This window comes from Lepidochelys kempii, chromosome 1 (assembly GCF_965140285.1).
Source record: "Lepidochelys kempii isolate rLepKem1 chromosome 1, rLepKem1.hap1, whole genome shotgun sequence".
Classification (NCBI taxonomy): domain Eukaryota; kingdom Metazoa; phylum Chordata; order Testudines; family Cheloniidae; genus Lepidochelys; species Lepidochelys kempii.
In genome coordinates, this window is record NC_136380.1 from 348,414,609 (window position 1) to 348,436,119 (window position 21,511).

Here is a 21,511-nt window from a genome sequence, read left to right on the forward strand (position 1 = left end):
TCAGCTCTCGTCCCCTAACGCCCCTACTCTACTTGCGCTATATTGATGACATCTTCCTCATCTGGACCCATGGAAAAGAAGCCCTTGAGGAATTCCACCATGATTTCAACAATTTCCATCCCACCATCAACCTCAGCCTGGTCCAGTCTACACAAGAGATCCACTTCCTGGACACTACAGTGCTAATAAACGATGGTCACATAAACACCGCCCTATACCGGAAACCTACTGACCGCTATTCCTATCTACATGCCTCCAGCTTTCAACCTGATCACACCACACAATCCATCGTCTACAGCCAAGCTCTGTGATACAACCGCATTTGCTCCAACCCCTCAGCCAGAGACAAACACCTACAAGATCTCTATCAAGCATTCTTACAACTACAATACCCACCTGCGGAAGTGAAGAAACAGATTGATAGAACTAGAAGAGTTCCCAGAAGTCACCTACTACAGGACAGGCCTAACAAAGAAAATAACAGAACGCCACTAGCTGTCACCTTCAGCCCCCAACTAAAACCCCTCCAACGCATTATTAAGGATCTACAACCTATCCTGAAGGATGACCCAACACTCTCACAAATCTTGGGAGACAGGCCAGTCCTTGCCTACAGACAGCCCCACAACCTGAAGCAAATACTCACCAGCAACCACATACCACACAACAGAACCACTAACCCAGGAACCTATCCTTGCAACAAAGCCCGTTGCCAACTGTGCCCACATATCTATTCAGGGGACACCATCACAGGGCCTAATCACATCAGCCACACTATCAGAGGCTCGTTCACCTGCACATCTACCAATGTGATCTATGCCATCATGTGCCAGCAATGCCCCTCTGCCAGGTACATTGGTCAAACTGGACAGTCTCTACGTAAAAGAATAAATGGCCCCAACAAATCAGATGTCAAGAATTATAGCATTCATAAACCAGTCGGAGAACACTTCAATCTCTCTGGTCACGTGATTACAGACATGAAAGTTGCGATATTACAACAGGAAAACTTTAAAACCAGACTCCAGCGAGAGACTGCTGAATTGGAATTCATTTGCAAATTGGATACAATTAACTTAGGCTTGAATAGAGACTGGGAGTGACTAAGTCATTATGCAAGGTAACCTATTTCCCCTTGTTTTTTCCTACCGCCTCCCCGTTCCTCAGACGTCCTTGTTAAACCCTGGATTTGTGCTGGAAATGGCCCACCTTGATCATCATACACATTGTAAGGAGAGTGGTCACTTTAGATAAGCTATTAGCAGCAGGAGAGTGGGGTGGGGGGAGAGAAAACCTTTTGTAGTGGTAAACACCCATTTTTTCATGGTTTGTGTGTATAAGAACATCTTCTGTATTTTCCACAGTATGCATCTGACGAAGTGAGCTGTAGCTCACGAAAGCTTATGCTCAAATAAATTGGTTAGTCTCTAAGGTGCCACAAGTCCTCCTTTTCTCCTTGGGCAAAGTTATTTTATGAACATCTGACAGTGGCATCTGCACAGTTCTCATCCCATATAAAAGACAAGGGCATTGAACACCATAACACCCTCATCTGGCTGGCTAATCACTCTGCTTACAAGCTGACAGACACTGGGAAAAGCCATTCTGAAAAGCCCACTGGTAATGCTGAGGATTTAATCTGTGCATATGTTAAGAGAAAGGGATAAGATGGAAGTGCAGTCACCCGCTTGTGTTATCCAGGGAACTACCTGCTGCAGTATACTTGCATTCATTGTTTACATACAGAGACAGAATTACAGCCTAATAATCACCATTTATTTACAGAATTATGTTTTTTGGATTTTATATATGAATTTGCACATCACCACAGGCGTTGGGGACATTTAGCAGATAAATCAAATGAAATTACATAACAGATGACAAACAATAGTATGGGTCTTAGGAGGACAAAGCTTTTATACTGCAGAGATCACATTGGCATTTTTTTAAATTCTACTCATATAATATATAGAAGCAGTATATCAAATAATCACCCACCAGCTCCTATTTGTGCAGATTGTGTCTGTTTCTCCTCCAGGAGGAGCAGATATAAAACAAGCGCACATTGGATTAGAAGATCATATTTCTATGGTACCTTTCATCCCAAACTAGCCCCAACACCACTTCCAAAGCAGCAGAACTGAAATGCAGCTACTTTTGGAGTGAAGGGCAGCACCTAACCGTGCAGAGTATGCTGCTTGACAGAGAAAATGGACATCATGGCCAAGGATGCAAGAATAAATTGCTACATGTACATAAAGCTCCCCTAGATTTTAAAAAGGTGTTCATGCAGAGAAGACAGAACCTGGAATTTGAAGATCTTGTCTGTTAGCCCTGGTATTCTAGAGATTTCAAACCAGATCCAGTCCCTCAGGCTTTATCATCAATTTTTGGGGGTAATAAACATCAATTTAAAAAATCAAAACGGACTAAAATGACCCCCCAAATGGAGGATGTTCATTTGTATCTGATCTGTGACGTCGGTGTCCAATTTGGGAGGTAAGCTCCTCACGGCAAGGACCATCTCCCTCTATTTGTACACGCTTGAGCTCTCTGTTGGTGCACAATGATTGATTTGGGAATAAGGGCAGATACTAGTACTGGCAGATTTCTAAGCTATTTACATTTGTCTAGCAAATACCTAGGAACCCATGAGAAACTGAAACGTGTCACATGGCACAAATACTAGGCCTGCTCAAAGGAAGAGCTCTGAGCCGTGAGAGGAGGCTGGGAGACAACGAAGCGGCTTTTGTAAGAAAGGACACCACTATCATATTTCACCTCTTAAAGGCCAGGTCTACACTAGAAACTTTTGCTGGTATAACAACATCTGTTAGAGGTGTGGGTTCTTTTTAAACAACATTTTTATAATTAGAAATAGCCCTTGTGTAGACAGTTATGCCAACAAGGAAGTGATTTTGCCAGCATAGATTATTTTGTTCAGGCAACTGGTATAAGCTATACCAGTACAGCATATTTTCACTGGTAGAAGCTGTGTCTACACAAGGAGGGTCTACCTGCACAGCTATAGCAGCAAACCTTTTCCAGTGCAGGCGAGACTATAGAGGCAATCTGCCACTAAACATCAATCAAATGGCGTGCAGAATTTAGCCAGACAGGAAACCCCCGTGGCTGTAAAGTATTCCTCATGACAACGTACAGTCCTGACCTGCAAACTGCAACAGGCTGTGTTTCTCCAGCCAGAACGCTTTCATGCACGCAAAGCCTTTTTAACTTAACTAGTCTTGGTTTTGTTATTGTTGTTTTGGGTTACCAACAGTATTATAATGGTGGGCTGGAATTATTTTTGCTATCATCCTTACTTTAACTGTAAAGCTTAATTACTCTAAGTCTTCACACCTCCTTTATGAAGGAGCAATTATCCAATAGGCAACAAGAACATCCCCTGGAATTACACTGCTAAACTGGCTCACACGCTCTCCAACTCCTCTAATGAGGAAAGATTAAGCAAGACCTGGCTCTGCTCTTTTCTCACAGCGTTTTCACAGGAGACCAAAGAAGCGAGTCTCGTGTTCCCTGTCTGACGACAGTGTAACCAGGCGAGATTGCACTTCTTTCTTCCCTTTACCGTCTCCCTGGGGAACCCTGCCTCCCATCTGACAACAATGTACATGGCACTCCGCCTGAGAAAAGGGGAGGGGGACACTGAGCTGACCCAAAGGCGGTTATGTTTTACCCTAGTCCTTTTCATTAGCCTTCCTCTCCCCCGACCTCTGGATTTTTTTGGACTGCCTCTGAAAAAGAAGCTACATTTTTAAAAATCTCATTGATTTACTCCTTCTGTATCAATTTTCCATGGAAGCAGAATGTAAATACATAATCTATTTCTTTGTATTCAACCCGCATCAGGGATATTTTCATTCCCACAGGGCACAATCAACTGCTATGTCAGCTAAGAAATATGTAATCATAACATTAACAAAGTTCAAACCAGGGCATCAGTGAAGTATAACACCTTTTCATTAGATGCAGAAAATTCTAGTTGAAGCAATACATTTCACACACTCCCTCTCTCTCTCCCTCTCCTCCCCCCTTTATAAGGAACATTAGGGCATGTTTCAGTCCTATTAAATAAGGTGATCTCAAACTGGGGCTCGTGACCCCTCGGGGGGTTGCGAGGGTATTACGTGGGGATCACAAGCGGTCAGCCTCCACCCCCAAATCCCACTTCACTTCCAGCATTTATAATAGTGTTTAATATAAAAAACAGTGTTTTTAATTTATAAGGGGGGGTCGCACACAGAGGCTTGCTGTGTGAAAGGGGTCACCAATACAAAAGTTTGAGAACCACTGAAAAACATGTTTTTCAGGGGCGGGGGCGGCAGGGGATTCTTAGTTTTATTTCACTTGTTAAAACATAACATGCCGTTTCCATGTAAACAAGCCACTAACTGATGGAAAAAAAGAAAATCTTTGTAACAACCCCGGCAGAGTGATCCATAGATCCCAAGAGAGAAAGAAAAAATATCCATCATCTACACACAGACCTACGAAAAGCCTCCAGACCTAGCTTAAAATGTAAGAATTTGGGTGCTGAGCGTACCAGCCCAGACATAAATGTAACATCTACTATCCAGCTCAGCCATGGAACCAACCAAGAAAACTCAGAAGAGGAAAGAAAAGTGAAAACTAAGACTTGGCTAAGTAGGACGACCTACTGCAACGATATAGCACACACAAGGTCATGAAAGGATCACCTTAGACCTATGAGAAGAGGAGCTGGGTGCACCTTACTCCCCAGCAGTCTTCCCAACAGCAGTACAGCTGCAAATTCCACAGAACTCTTAGGTACGGCAAGATGAGAGTTTCCAGGAAGAAAATCATAAGCATCTCATGAGCTTCTTACAAATGTATTTCAGTTGCTAGAAGTGCAAAAGCATATGGGACAGTGGTTCAGGGGTCCCCTGACATATTCAAATTATTCCTTCCAAATGTACTTATTGACATTATGGAAGGAAAGAGACCTCGATAGGTCATCAAGTCCAGCCCCCTGACCTGAGGAAGGACCAATTAAGGTCAGGCTTGACAAAGCCCTGGCAGGAATGATTTAGTTGGGGATTAGGCTCTGCTTTGAGCAGGGGGTTGGACTAGATGACCTCCTGAGCTCCCTTCCAACCCCGATATTCTAGGATTCTATAATCCTAAGAAAACCTAGCCCATCCCTGACAGGTGTTTGTCCATCCTATTCTTAAAACCCCCCAGTGATGGGGATTCTACAACCTCCCTTGGAAGCCCGTTCCAAGGATCTTAACTGTCCTTACAGGTAGAAAGTTTTTCCTAGTATCTAACCTAAATCTCCCTTGCTGCAGATTAAGCCCATTCCTGCTTGTCCTACCTTTAGTGGACAACTGATCTAATTCTCTTTATAACAGCCCTTAACATATTTGAAGCTGTTAACAGGTCCCCCCCACGGTTTTCTTTTCTCAAGACTAAACTTGCCCAGTTTTTTTAAGCTTTCCTCATTGGTCAGGTTTGCTAAATGTTTTAGCATTTTTGTTGCTCTCCTTAGAACTCCCTCCAATTTGTCCACATCTTTTCTGAAGTGTGGTACCCAGAATTGGACACAGTACTCCTGCTGAGGCCTCCCCAGGGGTTGAGTAGACCAGGACATTTACCTTCTGAGTCTTACATGCAACATTCTTGTTAATACATCCGTGAATGATATTCCTTTTTCACAACTGTATCACACTATTGACTCATATTCAATTAGTGATCCACTATAAACCCCAAATCCTTTTCAGCAGTGCTACTGCCTAGCTAGTTATTCCCCATTTTGTAGTTGTGCATTTGATTTTTCCCTTCTTAAGAAAAGTAATTTGCACTTATCTTCGTTGAATTTCATCTTGCTGAATTCAGACCAATATAACAACTCTGGATATACTTGATATCCATTGAAGGATACAATCCCATTTTTAATCTTGTTAAATTCTACTCCTTAACTACTTCCTGTGGCAATGACTTCAACAATGTAATTACATATTGTATGAAAGAGTATCCATTTACTGGTTTTGATTTCCCCCACTCTTTACATTTAATTGACTGTCCCCTTGTTCGTGTATTATGAGACAGTGAGAAAAAAGCTCCCAATCTACTTGTCTCCTCTAATTTTCCTCCTTTCTAAAGCTATTCCAGTCTTTTCAATTGCTCCTAACATAGGCATTTTTCAGACCCTTGATCATTCTCATCACTCCTCGCTGAACCCTCTCCAGTTCTGCAATATCCTTTTGACTAGCATGGGACACAGGATCCAAGTGAGGCTGCACCACTGATTTTCTAAAGGTATTAGGATAGTGTCTCTATTATTCTCCACCCCATTCCTTATACAGCCCAACAGCTTGCTTGCTTTTTTTGGATCTCAGCTGTACACAGAACAGAAGTTTCATTGAGCTGTTTACAGTGACACCCAGTACCCTTTCTTGAATTGAGATAGTCAGTTTAGAACCCTGTATGGTATATGAATAGTTGCTTTTCCCCCCCTTCAATGTGCCTCCAACTACTTTGCATTGGTCAACCTTGAATTTAATCTGCCATGGTGTTGCCCATTTCCCTGGCTTGTTTAGATCTCTCTGAAGCAGGGTGGATTGATTTAAATCAAAGCAATTTAAATCACCAAGTGGAAAACCTCAATTTAAATAATTGATTTTAATCAACTCTTCCATTTATACTTCAGTTATTTTCTAAAGAAAGTTACATGCTTATTAGATGATATAACCATTAAACCATGTTGATTTACTACTAAATAGACCCGTTGCACCAGATTTGGTGCATCTTTTTGCTACCTAGGAGGGTACCCTAGAACTACAGTAGAACCTCAGAGTTACGAACAACAAATTACAAAATGACCCATCAACCACACACCTCATTTGGAATCGGAATTACACAATCAGGCAGCAGCAGAGAAAAAACAGCAAATACAGGAGAGTACTGTGTTACACGTAAACTACTAAAAAAAATAAAGGGAAAGTTAAAAAAAGATTTGACAAAGTAAGGGAACTGTTTCTGTGCTTGTTTCATTTGAATTAAGATGATTAAAAGCAGCATTTTCCTTCTACATAGTAAAGTTTCAAAGCTGTATTAAGTCAATGTTCAGTTGTAAACTTTTGAAAGAACCACCATAACGTTTTGTTCAGAGTTACGAACATTTCAGAGTTACAAACAACCTCCATTCCCAAGGTGTTTGCAACTTTGAGGTTCTACTGTCTATACATGTATTTGAGTAATTATATAGTTTAATATTTTTAGATTCTTATTAATTGTATATTTTTAGTATGTTAGAATATGGTGAATGATATATTGCTTATTTACTAGATAATTAATGATGTTTTGCCTATGATTTGTGTCAAGCTGAATTAGGCTGGTAACTGGAATTTAATTTAACACAAAACAGCATATAAAATTTATTTGTATTAAACAAAACAACCTTAAGTGTTTTGGACACACAAATTTCTCTTATCAAAACATGTTTCACATTTACAACTAAATGATTTATTAAACAGAGGGATTAACTCTAGTCAGTGAATTTAACTGATTATTTTTGGTCAGCCTGGGAAAAATTTTCAAATATGCCTAAGTAAAAGTGACTGGAGCTTAAGTTCTTACTTGCCTAAATCTCTTGAAAATGAGACAGACAGACAGTCTCCTAAGCTACTTAGGCTGACCTATTCCATATTTATAAAGCTTGACCTCAAAAGTCAGATGTTTTCCCCCTGATTTCTATAGAAAAGCAGCCTGTAACTCAAAGTTTTCGATAGATTCAGCATATTTATTTTTATTTAAATGTTTTAAGAGTTTATAATAAGTTTAGATCTTAACATACTTTGTATTGCATTCATATTTCATTATATTAACAGGTTTATTTTTTGAAAGAAAAAATTATGATTTCAATAATCAAAAAATATAATTTAAATAAAATAGGATTTTTTTAAAATAATCTTTTTATCCACCCTGTTCTGAGGTTCCTCACAGTCCTCTCTGGTCCCAATTAACCTAGATAGCAAAATTTGCAGATGACACAAAGTTATCTCACTACTCACCTCTTTTCCATATTATTAATATATCCCCTAAGGTCCCCACTGATAACCTGTTACCATTATGAAAACTGACCATTTAATCCTACTCTGCATTCCATTTTCTAACCATTTTTTTGAGCCATGACAATACTTTGCCTCTCACCCAATGACTACACCTAACTTCTTTAGTAGACTCTTGTAAGGGACCTTTGCTAAGGCCTTTTGGAAGTCTCAGTAATGTCATCTAGTTCTTCTATATCCACTACTTCATTAACATGTTCACTATCTTCTTTGCCTTCACCCTGTCCAATTAGTTGTAATTGGTAGCTTTTGTTCATCGCCAAGAGATCCTGTTGAAAGTGTCTTTCAAGCTGGCACCACCTTCTTCAGGTTCTCCTTCCATGTCTCGAACCACATTTTTCTAAACCTTCTTTGTGGTCTTCATCCTATGACTGCCAGATCTTGTGCTCTCTGGCCAACATATCCTGTGTCATATTGCCTCACAAGACCCTGCCACTGCAGTCAAAACTCCCTCAACTTTCCTGTGCGGAGGACCACCTGCATCATGGCTCATACCATTCCACTGGATAGCCTATCAGCTCTTGTCGGACCCACTGTCCACATGAGTGTTCTCATTTTGGCAATGTGAAGTAGTTGTACTCCCTCTCTTTCTCATTGCCCAGCATTCTGACTTGTACGTCCTGGCTGGCCTTAAGCATAGTCTTATACACTTTGCTCTTTAGTTTACTTGGCTTATCCTTATTGCAGGGAATTCCCAGCAACTCCCTGCATTTGCACCAAGTGCTCTTAATGCGACTCCTAGCACACACATGCACATTCCCGTCATGGCTCAACAATGAATGGAGGAATTTGAATTGTTGCACAGATTTTAACTCTATACCACCTAGTTTTACTGGCTCCCCATTGTCCTTCTCAATGAAGCAACGTGTGTATTCCACCTTTCATCTGCTGACTCATAAGCCATTTTCTTCTAATGACACCCTCCATGGTTCTAGATCCCTTTCCATTTAGTATTACGTGTGCACAGCAGTACAAATAAATAATGTCTAAAGAATTCTAAGAGATTAGTGAGACAACTTTCCTTTGCTGAATCTCTGCTGGTCAGACCCAATCAGATCATGATCTTCCAGATGATTTGTTATTCTATTACTGATTATCTTCCTTAATTGCTCCCTTTAACCCTTGGAGATCCAGTGAATCCACTGATTCTTTTGTAGGCTTCCTGCTTCTGAAACAAAGACTCTAGTGTTGGTTTTACCTCTAGCTATTTGCTCTTTGAACTCCATTTTGGCCCTTCTAATTAGCCTTTTACTTAAAGCCTGCTGTAATTTATACTCCTGTTTATTGGATTCACTAAGGTTAGATTTCCAAATTTTAAAGGATTTCTCTTTGGCTTGAATAGCCCCTCAAAAGCTTGGCATTTAGGCCTGGTCTTCACTAGAAAATTAAGTCAATACAACTATGTTGCTCAAAGTTGTGAAAAATCCACACCCCTGAGCAACACAGTTAAACAGACCTAAGCCAGGGTATAGACAAGGTATAGACAGCGCTAGGTCAAACGTAGAATTCTCCGGTCGACCTAACTACTGCCTTGGGGGTGGATTACCTATGCCAACGGCAGCATACGTAGCATCTTCACTGCAGTGTTTTAAGTGTAGACGAGCCCTTAGTCATATAATGGTTTACTCCATGGCCTCCTGGTTCTCTTTTTATCCAGTGGTATGCATGGCTTCTGAGACTCCATTTTCCTTCGTAGCATCCAAGTCAACTCCAGGGATTTTATGGCCTTTACTTTCAGCTTTATGTCCTTTTTGACTAACCTTCTCATATTATTCAAATCTCCTCTTCTAAAGTTTAGTGTCACTTTCTGGTACTTTACCTGTCCTATGGACATTAAACCTAATTATACTGTAGCTACTCTCCTTTAATGGCTCAGCAACCATCCCCACTCGAACTAGCTTCGCTTTGTGACTTCAGATTAAATCCAGAACAGTTTCTCCCCTAGCATGTTCTAGAAGGAGAGGTGTACAGTAACTGGAGTTTGAGAGCTTTTGTCCTTATGGGTGCTCTATTGTTGGATGCGCGTGTGCCCATGTACTCTTGACCGGAGTGCCTGTGCGTCCACACCTGCATTTCACACATCCTCATGCTCTGGTGTGAGAGTATATAGGGAGGGACAGACCCGCCAATGCTCTATTTTGTCCTCAACTTGTAGTTGAGTTAAAAATTGAGGCAAATCCTTGCCTGACCCCTTCTCTCCTACCCAGGGATGGGGAAAAGGGCCAATCTGCCACCCCTCTGGGGAGCAGTATCCTTGCCTGGCCCCCAGTTCAGGGATAACATAAGAACGGCCATACTGGGTCAGAACAGTGGTCCATCTAGCCCACATCCAGTCCTCTGACAGCGGCCAGTGCCAGATGCTTCAGAGGGAATGAGCAGAACAGGGCAGCTATTGAGTGATCCATGCCCTGTCATCCAGTCCCAGCTTCTGGCAAACAAACAGAGGGACACTTCAGAGAATGGTTTTGCATCCCTGCCCATCCTGGCTAATAGCCATTGATGGACCTGTCCTCCATAACTTACCTAGTTCTTTTTTGAACCCTGTTATAGTCTTGGCCTTCAGAACATCCTATGGCAAGGAGTTCCACAGGTTGACTATGCGTTGTGAAGAAATAGGATGAGGAAATGGAGGGGGGTTGCTCCCCCACTCCAATGAAATGTGGCTGACACCCCTGCCAATCCAGGGAAGAGGGCTGGAAGGTGTTTCTCCTCTATGACCCCAAGGGAGAAGGTTGCTTTCCCTCATCACCATCCCAATCCAGGGGAAAAGGGAAGGAGTGAGTCTGGAGGCACTTACTCCTTCGTTCCAGAAGCGAGCTTGGTTGCTGGACTTAGGGGGTGAGTGGAGGACTTATGCCCCTGGCCCTTAACCACTGCTGTTAATGTGAGGGGACACCTGAAGGATCTTTCTTTTTCCCCATATTTTGAGCAAGTTCTGCGGTTCATTGGAGTAAATCATGGGGACAGGTCTGGGCTCGGACTCTTCCCCTTCCAAGGAATGGAGAAAGGATGGTTGGGTTCAGAAGCAGCCAAAAGTATGTGTTGCATGAACTGCACGGATGGGTATTGCTCCCATGTGACAGGAGGCAGGATCCCCAATGCACTCAGAACGAGGGGCTGATAGTGGGGAATGTAGAAGCGCTTACACCAGAGCACGAGGATTTATAGACTGCAGGCAAGAGGCACGGACCTCTGGGTCCTGCTGACTAAAATCTCTGATTGAGAACACATGGAGTACACGTAGCGGTGTACCCAGAGGGGCAATAACTTGAAGAAGAACTAGCTCTTGCAAGAAGCAATTGCTTAAAGTGTTGAGAAATTGTTTCTCTAAACTTTATCCCCGTGTGCCATTTGACCAGTTTCTACGTGAGTAGTTGCAGTGACTCATCGTCACCTTGTTAGATTTTGCTGCCTTCTCGATCTCTCAATGTTGTGCACTCAGTCACCTTTTCTTGATTTGGAAGCTTAAGTGCGACCCAATTGATGCACAGGCCTTAAATAGCCCATCTGCACTGGGCTGAATTCTGGAACTGTAAACCTGAAGGAAATAATGAAGATAACAGATGGCTGAGACCTGTGTTTGAGTTGCAGCGGTACACAAGTCCACCATCCACAACTATGGTCCACTAGAACTATCAATAGGTGCTCTAGAGCTGTTTAAGTGCAGATGGTTTAGGACTGGAAGATCTCCAGGACCCAGCATGGTCCAGTGGGATGAGCCTGTGATTGGGTGCCAAAAGCTCCCAAATTCTAACTCCGGTTCTGCCAGGGATTTACCCAAGCTCCTCACACACACACAGTGCTCTGGCTCCTCCACCTGTCAAGTGAGGATAACATTCATCTCCATAACAGGAGAGTTATGAGGCAAAATCAGTGAATGTTCACACAGCACTTCATAGTTGCTGCAAGTGCAAATTAAGAAAACAGCTGCAATTAGCAGAACATGCCCCTAGATGTCACTGTTGCTTCAGAGAAAGTGAAGTCGAAGTGGCTTAAACGTTCACTCCAGTTTAAACACAAAATCTGGCCCACTGGAGAAGTACATGTGTACTTCCTTATAGTATTCATTTTTTTCTTTTTTGAGACCTTCTTAAAAGCAGAACTTAAACTTTTTCCCAGCACCACTGAGTATGCAGAGGGTTGTGGGTTTTTGTTTGTTTTTTTAACTGCCTTTTGGATGGAGCATGGAATAAATTTAGTTCCATCTGCTGATTTTATTGTTGCCCTGGCATCATTTGTGGTTTTGCAGCACTGCTTTGGGAATATTGTTGGTTCACTTGTACTCCCTCCCCTTTACTTGCCCTGAAAGAGTGGATCTCAAATACTGCAGGCCCTGTAACAACGGTGGCTATTTGCTGTCTTCACCATGGGCGATGCCAAACAAGCCCAACTGCTCTACATATTAAGGGCTAAGTTCTGCCCTTAGGCACACATGCAGTTTGATGATTGCCCCCTAGCCACATTCAAGAGCGGAATTTGATCCTTCAGATCTAGAGAACACTTCCCGCCCTGGTCTGATGGCTGTCAACTCTTACAATACTAAACAGCTCCCATGTGAATCACTGGATGGGATAAGGGCTTGGAAGACAGAAAATTAGGGCCCTACCATAGTCACAGTCCATTCTGGTCAATTTCACGGCAAGAGGGTTTTAAAAAAAGTCAAATTAATTAATTTCATGGTGTTGTAACTGGGAGTCCTTACCCACAATGGGATCTTGGGGGAGGGGGATTGCAAAGTTGTTGTAGGGAGAGTCCCAAGATTGCCACCCTCACTTCTGTGCTGCACTTCTGTGCAGTCTCTGAGCTTTCTGCAGTTAGAGGAGGTTCCCAGAGACGTAGGTAGGTAGGACCTCCCTTGTGCTGATGGGAGCGCTCCAGTCATGGGCTCCTAGCTGCAAGTCCAAGCCAGATTACGGCAGGGCCCCCCAGCCTATTTGGGTGCCCCAGACCCAGAAGAAGCCACAGGGTGGAAGCCCCAGCAGGAGCCCTGGGGGAAAAAGCCCTGAAGCCCTGAGCCCAGGCTGTCCCAAGCTCCAGCTGGAGTGGTGGGGGGTGCCCTGAGCCCTGGCTAGAACAGCAGGGAGTGGAAGCCCCAAGCCCAGGTTGTCCCAGGCCAGCTGGGGAAAGGGGGTGCAGAAGCCCCGAGCCCTGGCTGCCCCTAACTCCAGCTGGAAGCCAGGGGGAAGAAGCCCAGAGCTTGGGCTGCCTTGGCTGGGGGGGAGGGGGGCAGAAGCTCCAAGCCCAGGCTGCCCCAGCTGCAGCCCCTGGGAGCAGAAGCCCCGAGCTCAGCGCCCGGAGCTGCAGCAGGAGCCATGGGGGTGGGGGGGGCAGTCTGACACCGGGGGCGGGGAGGGGGATACGGAGGGTGTACCAACCTCATTTCTGCACTGCCTCTGGAGGTGGGTCTGATCTCCCTACCAAGAGCAGCCATGCAGGGGAAGGATAACTCCTTTCCCTCCCCAGCGTCTCCAGACTAGCAGCTAGGAGCCCCAGGCTCCCAGCAGCAGGGGAGATCAGATTTCACGGGGAAGGGCTGATTTCATGGTCCAAGACATGTTTTTCACGGCCATGAAGTTGGTAGGGCCCTACAGATAATGTAGGGAACACTAGTCTGGACTGGCCTCTGGCTCATAGAAGATGGGTTGAGTCAAAGTCCTTCCAGAGGAGATCCTTGCCCCATCTCCCCACTGCCAGAAAGTCTCCCACTCTCCTCACTCTCCAGTCCAACAGTCCCTGCTTCTGCTTGATCCAGCCATCCTCTCTGGGTTCCCAGGGTTACAACATTAAATGTGGAGTCTAAACTCCTCTTCAGAGACCCTTTAAAATGACTGTGGTTGTGAATCTGCCATTATGATGCGTCATCTCCAGTCCAGGTATGTCTGACCCAGACAAAGTAGCTTACGCTTAATAGCAACTGGATATTGACGACTTCTGGTTAATAGCGACATTTTGCTGGGAATCAATCCCGTCCCATTGCCTGTAACGTTAATGGGACTCGAAGGTTTGCCATGGTATGTTGCTTATTGACATGATTTTGAAGAAAGGCCCCAGCTGCAGGCAGGTCTGTAGGGCTGCAGCCGGAGAAGGAAGTGCTGGGACATGCCTGCAGCTGGTGGTGAGCCCATCCTAAGCGCTTCCTTCTGGGGCTGCAACGTCTGTTACAAGGGTTATTGATGTTCTCCTTACCAGGCTTTCCGCAGTGAGCTCAGGCAGCTCATGAACTGTGCAGTGTGGATAATCCAGGACAGAGATGCTGTGGGAGACAGGGAAGGGGGAAAAGAGTCATTCATGAAGCAGCAGATCAATATTCAAGGAGCTGTTCTAAACCGGTCACCATTACTTTTCCCCAATCAACCATTATGATCTCCAACCCTAGCTCACTACATCCTGCATCTTAGACTAGATGGTCCTTGCGGTCCCTTCTAACCCTATGATTCCAGGATTCTTAATTACAGTGACCCTAACTGGCACAGGCAGAACTGTGCAGCTGTGACTTCCCCACCCCACACGCCAAGTTGTTGGGCGCTGCTAGGAAGTCACTTGCTTTTCAAGTAGGTCACGATTTCTCAAAAGTTTTCTTAGTGTGAGCCACACTGAAGAGCCTGTCTTGCAGATGCACCTGCCTTTTGCATTTCTGATTGACAGACTACCTCCCATCCTATTTCCAAACTCGTGACACCTTCTGTCTCTCTGCTCAACAGCACTTGTCAATTTCTTATTGCTCTAAAGTACATCCTGAGTGCAGTACTAAAGACTCCAGTAATTTGGATCCATTAAGCCAAAACAGATTAGCTATTTATAGATTTTAAAAAACCCTAGGTTAAAATAATAAGAGATCTGACTTACTTAAACTGATAGTAGCAAGGAAATTCGTAGTGAAGGCTGCAGACCTCTCTATCACCCCTTCAGGCTTTCATGTCTTAATATAAAGTTGCCATTAAAGAATAAATAAATACACCCAGTCCCCCACCCCAAGACATGCACACACCTAAAATGAGTAGCCACATAATAAAATAGCTCTTGTTCGTGTGCTCTTTCTTATCCCTTCATCTTTTAAATGGGAATCTACAAACATCTACAGGGAATCTTCAAACAATAAGCTGACTTGCTGTATTGATTTCTGAGTCAGTGCCCATTCAGCGTAAAATCCCCAAATCAAAAAGACAGGTTTCAGAGTAGTTGCCGTGTTAGTCTGTATCCACAAAAAGAAAAGGAGTACTTATGGTACCTTAGAGATTAACCAATTTATTTGCGCATAAGCTTTCGTGAGCTATTGCAGCCAGACTTCACATAACACACCTGTTACAGTAAGACCATGTACAGGACTTCTACCTGCTCCCCAAAGATTGCACGCAGTTTCTATGCATGGTCAGAAACTGCTGCCCCACATTAACAACTTGTTCATTTACTTATTTGAACATAAGTCTTAGACTGTCAAGCAGCGTAGGCTCAAAGCTCAAAAGTTTTTGGGGAATCTTATAAAAGCTAATGTGAATAGAAACGTTCTCAGGAAAAGCAAAACTGTTTGGATTTAAGCTTCCACGCACTTGCGTGACTGTAACTAATAGAGGAAAATTTGGATTTTTAACGGCTCCAGAGTTAACATTATGTTTATTGTGTTTCACCCCCAATTTCTCCCCATTCAAAAGAACTGGGTCAAAATGGAAAAGCTGCAGCTTTTAATGACAAGAGAATAAACGTGCTTTGCACAAACAGCTGTTTTCCATCTTTAACTTTCTCAGATTAGAAGGGGAAAACAAACCCGTTTCCTTTCCCTCTGTGTATATAAACCTACAGTACAAGATAGAGATTAGCCCATAGAGCCAACTGAAGACCTATATGAAATGCTGTTACAGCTCATTGTTCTCTCATCAATACTGTGTGTGGAACTGCATTTCGGGCGTGCCCAAATACCAAGTCCTACAGTAAACTGAAACTTCCAGCTGTCCCACGTCCAGAAAGTAACAGGAGAGCAAAGGAAACAGAACTGTGCTTCCCTGGAAGGAACTTATGCATGTCTAGCCTTATTCCTCTGTTCTCTATGTAGGTGTAGGTGTGTTTGGAGGTGCGTGCGTGTGTGCGCATCCAGACATGGCATATATAGATTTAATTAACAAGTCCAATATCTCGAATCACAGAGTAAAATAAAGGCCCTCCTATTTCAAGGCACTGATAATAAGCAGCAGTGGAATTCAGTGACACTTCTGTGACTATTTAAAGCCAGCTGGTCGGGGTCCAAAGAGCTGAGTGATAGACACGGGAGGTGAAGGCCCAGGAGATTCTGTCTACCCCATGCCTCTAACCTGCACAGGGCTGTTTCCCTGTCATGTGTTCTCTAGTACTCTGTCCTGCCTAGAACATGGCCCCTTACAGCTGCATTGGTGACCACAAGAGGAAGATCTCCACGCACACAAAGCCCCTACTAAGCGCAGGAGGAAAAGGAACTGCTGCAAATGGGCTGTACCTGTTTTTGGCAGTGATGTAGGACATGATATTCTGGTTAAAGAACTTCAGGATCAGCGGGATACAGTTGGCAAACACCAAGTGCTGAGACACATACTCAAACTGCAGAAAAGAGGTGAACGCACACAGTCAGGCAGTGTAGTTAAAAAAAATAAATAAATCAAACAAAAGCCACATTTCTGCATCCAATTAAAAACCTTCTTCCATGGATTCGCCGCAGCTGGACCTTCTCTCTCTTGGCTCTTCCCCGTATGCCCGGTGCCAGTCTCCTGTACATTTCTCCCCACAACCCTACAATTGCTGAAGCGAGAGGGATCTCATCTGCAGAGCCTGCTCTCTGGAACAGCCTCCTTCTCTCTCTGCCAAATGGTCTCTCCAGCCCTTTCCAAGTTTTAACTAAAAAACAAACTTTGTACATGCATCTTCAGTTCTCTCCCTCTGTTAATATTTAATCCTAAAGCCTTTGGAAATATGGTTGCAATGGCTACAACCTAAAGCACAACTGATCTGTATATAGATTGCTACAAATAGAGGCATTCCTCTTCTAACCAATTACCCAGGGATTTAGAGCAAACTCCCATTGGAAGGAATGGTTTCTTCCTTTATTTTTACACAGCACAGAACAAGTTGTCAGTGCTCAATGACTTTGGACAGTGGTGATTCGGACACAATTAATACTTATCCATTCTCTGTCTAGGTATTACAAACTGCACCCCTACTCTGGTGTTTAGGCACCAGTAGCCAGTCTCTTCCCATCAGAGCATCTTGAAGTGTTTACAAACATTACAATGATGCCTCATGTTTCTCTCTTCCCTGACCGTGTTTTACAAAGAGGGTCATTAAGGGCTTGTCTACACGGGGAGTTATTCCAAAATAGCTACTGCTGGTTAAGTCCATGTATGGACACACTTGTTGCAAATTAGCGTAAACCACTTTGGAAGTGGATTAAACTAATTTGGAACAAGGCCAGAACAAGAGCATCCACAGATTGAATTGGTCAGGAAGCACTACTCTGCTTTAAATTCACACTCTTCCATATTCCCGATTAATCTCCATGTGTAGACAAGCCCTAAGGCACACAGAGGGGGACTGACTGGCCCAGGGTCACACAGCAAGCCAAACTCAGAGTCAAAACAAGACCAAGGAGTTTGGACTCCTGGTTCTAAATTCCTAATACAGAGTATGGGAGCAGACAGAGCAGCACTGTAAAATGCAAAGACTGGCCCACAGGGGTCATGCTAAGCTGGTCTCAGCTAATAGCTCAACCAGGGGGAGCTCCCTTTTTTCTCACCAAGCAGAACTGTTGGTCCCTCTTTGGGTATGTCTACACTACAGCTGAGAGTGAGCCACGCACTAACTCAGGCAGAGCTAGTGTGCTAAAAATAGCAGAGTGGGCATGGGTAGCAGCTCGGGCTCACTACCCAAGTCCAAGCCTGCCTGAGCCCGTCTAGCAACAGCCACACACATCTATTTAGCCCACTAGCTAAAGCAGAGCCAGTTCCTGTTGGTCTGACCAGGCTGGGAGGCACGCTGCCAGCTGCAGCACGGACATCACCTCACAGTCTTCCAACAGAACCATGGAGGATGTACAGAGAGACAGCACTGGAAGCAGGGGGGCAGAAGCGCCCTAAAAGGGGTAGGGGGCACAGGTGCCCAAACCGTGGCCCTGTGCTATGACTCCCCCTGAGGCCCCACCCTCGCACCACCTCTTCCTTCAAGACCCCTTCCCACTCCCCCCGTCACTCGCTCTTACGGCTGGTAAAAAGTCGGGGGGCCATGGCTCTCTGTCCCCTCCTGGCTGGGAGTCTCCACTGATTAGCCAAGTCCCCTCCAGCTTCTGGCCAACCGCTGGCCAGCCCAGCACACTGGTGGTCTGACAGTCCCACGTTTCCCAGAATGAGGTGACATCAGGGTGACCAGATGTCCTGATTTTATAGGGACAGTCCTGATATTTGGGGCTTTGTCTTGTATAGGTGCCTATTACACCCTGTCCCAATTTTTCACACTTGCTATCTGGTCACCTTAGGTGACATGCTGTTTGCAGATTAATTACAAACAGGAAGAGGACCCTCATTTCTGCTGATCACTTGGCTCCACAACAGCCAAGCTCTGGTACAAGCAGACAGACGCAGCAGGGAGCAACCCTTGGCAAAGCCCCTGGGTGAACAAAGCACCTGGCCGGAACATCATTTTACCAGTAACCTCAGTGACCCTGATATACACACGCAGCTGGATGTGACATTTACACAAACATGAAGGGTCACAAAACTAGAGCCAGGACGTAAATCTGGTTTGTTCTGCTTGAAATGGAGTTTATTGCCCTGGCAGTCTAAGCTCAGGAATAGCAGCTGGATCGCTGAGAGGTTCCTGCTTTTTTTGCTCCGTTTTCCAGCACAGGTGACAGATGCAAAAGGCACTTTAATGTCTCACCCAGGGTTAAACAACAAGCAGGATCAGAACCTAGGAGCCCCCTGGATGCCATTTCTCTGCATTACCTGCTGGATCGCATGCACCCTCGTGCCACAATAAAGGGGGAAAATGAGAGAACGCCCTCCTGTGCTGAGGGGAGCAAGTTGCAAACACATAAGGGGGCATGAGGGACCCACTGCAGCTGGGGATCATAAAATTTAGTGTATTAATGTCAAATGGGTATTCGGCATGCAAAGTGGCTGCACTACTGGGCCGAGGATGCAGCCCAATGTAGTGTTTAGTCAGCCATTGTTAATAAGGGAACCCCTTAGCATGGTCACAACACCGTTCGGTCCGGTTTAGACTCAGGCCAAACGAAACTGTGTTAGGATGCAAAGGCGAAAGTCTCTAACTCTTAACTCTAGATTCCCCGACTACCTGTAGTTTAGACAAGGCCTCAGAGGGGTTTGGCTAGTCCCCATCCCCTTCCCACTCCTGGCAGGGGGAAAGAAATGTCTTCCCTTCAGGCTGAACACAGATGTAGCCAAGTTTTGGCCACGGTGAAATAATCATGTGGAGGTTTACAAGGGGACACAGCCTTGTGGAAGTGACCCAAACACAACCAAAGCCAAGACATGTACTGTCACTCGTCCTGTGCTAATAATGCTAAAGAGGATATGCCCTGGGGCTAAAGGTCACCACTGAGGTAGACCAAGCCGCAGCTGCTCTCCAGGCGATACTAACCTGAACACACCTGCCCTGCGAAGCACCTAGCAATGGCCTTCTCATATAAAGCTCACCTGGTAGATGTGGTTCAGTTTGAAATGCTTCAGCAGCAGCAGCAGCGTGGCCGAAATGCTCTTCACAATGATCTCTTTGTGTCTGTTTACATCGACCCCCAATTTCATGCTCTGAAGAACTGTGATGCTAGTGTGGAAGGAGAAAGGGAGGGACAGATCCATGTACAATGAGCATTACTGGGATGGGATTTTTGTTCTGATTGGTTTCTATTCATCTGCATGGGCTCTATATAAAGGGGGTTTTTCCACTGAACCTGCCACCCAAACAGGACCCCGCACTTATCCCTGGGCCTCCTGCTCCCAACATGTCCTGCCTAGGGGCACCATAGTGGGTCACAGAACGGATGGACTACAGCACACAAGGAGAATCTGGGATGGAGCTTGTTACAGGAGTAAACTAGAACGAAAAGGGCTCTCCCAGAGACGCACTCTGCCTACAGAGCAGTAAAGCTTTACTTCTTGTACTGGTTGGTTTAATTTTGACATTTTGCCATAAATAGCCTTTTCTTTTGTGCTGCATTCTGGCCACAAGAGCTCTACTGAATCAGGTGAACAAGCATGGGTCACTCCCAGTAGAGATCAATTGGGGTCACAGCCATTCACGTTAACAGAGCACGAGGACTGGTCTGGTACAGCCTGCGGCACTGAAAGGGTCAGAGGTCCAGCAAAGACCATTCACTCACATGGATCCCTTTTTCCCCATGAAAACAGAAACTTCATCTCCAGAGGAACATGTGGATTCTGCCATCCCAGAAATGGGAAATCGCTGCATTACCCACATCAGCCAGGAGACCGCGTTGTTGCTGAAACAGCCAGCACTCAGCTGCCTGTCACCCACCCACGCACTTACGGCATCTCCTCGGGCAACACGTCTGCCAGGATGTTGATGGAGTCGGTCTTGGCTTTGGAGGTGGGTGCTGCAGCCAGGAGAATCTTCAGCAAAGCAATCTGCAGAGGGAGAGGAATCCCCCCCAGCCCCCAAATACATTGAGAACAAGCAGGCACTAGAGGCCCGTGTACAAACAACACGTGGCGGGAGGAAGGAATTTCGTTTTCGCTCATGTGACGGAGTTGCAGCCTGGAACCAGCGTTGGTCTCAGGTTATGTGCAGGACACAGGCTGGGCTACTCCTGAAACTAACAGGGGAAGTGAAGCCTCCAGCAGAGCTGTAAGTAGACGTCCTACAAGGTGGGCAGTTTGGCTCTGGGAATTGGGAGTGGCATACCGACTCTTTCATTGTTGGGCTGCCTGTTCAAACTTAGCCAAGTAGTGACTCACAGTGGTCATCAAGCTGTTTGCTGGCCCATCTGCAGCAAGCTGGTGGTTTGGAGGTCAGTTCCTAGCATGACAAGGGTCCCTATCACAGACCCAATACCACTCTGGCACTAACTGGAAGGGACCTCAAGAGATCATCTAGTCCAGTCCCCTGCACTCATGGCAGGACTAAGTATTATCTAGACCATCCCTGACAGGTGTTTGTCTAAATTGCTCTTAAAAATCTCCAATGATGGAGATTCCACTACCTCCCTAGGCAATTTATTCCAGTGCTTAATCACCCTGACAGTTAGGTTAACCTATCCTCAGAGGTTAAGAAAAACAATTCTTCTGCCTTCTCCCTGTAACAACATTTTATGGACTTGAAAACAGTTATGTCCCCTCTGTCTTCCCTTCTCCAGACTAAACAAACCCAATTTTTTTCCAATCTTCCCTGATAGATCATGTTTTCTA

The 21,511-nt window shown here is 44.8% G+C and overlaps 1 protein-coding gene across 7 annotated transcripts in view; it reads right to left on the bottom strand.

Moving 5' to 3' along the window:
• STRIP2 (striatin interacting protein 2) overlaps positions 1 to 21,511 on the bottom strand; it is a 103,936-nt gene that overhangs the window by 43,356 nt on the left and 39,069 nt on the right. For all 7 annotated transcript variants that reach the window (XM_078851196.1, XM_073328936.2, XM_078851195.1 and 4 more), the window contains 4 exons: positions 20,634 to 20,731; positions 19,784 to 19,910; positions 16,576 to 16,676; positions 14,298 to 14,364 (listed from right to left, as the gene is read on the bottom strand). In XM_078851196.1, coding sequence (XP_078707322.1) covers positions 14,298 to 14,364; positions 16,576 to 16,676; positions 19,784 to 19,910; positions 20,634 to 20,731 — 393 coding nt within the window. The remainder of the gene's footprint in view (positions 1 to 14,297; positions 14,365 to 16,575; positions 16,677 to 19,783; positions 19,911 to 20,633; positions 20,732 to 21,511) is intronic.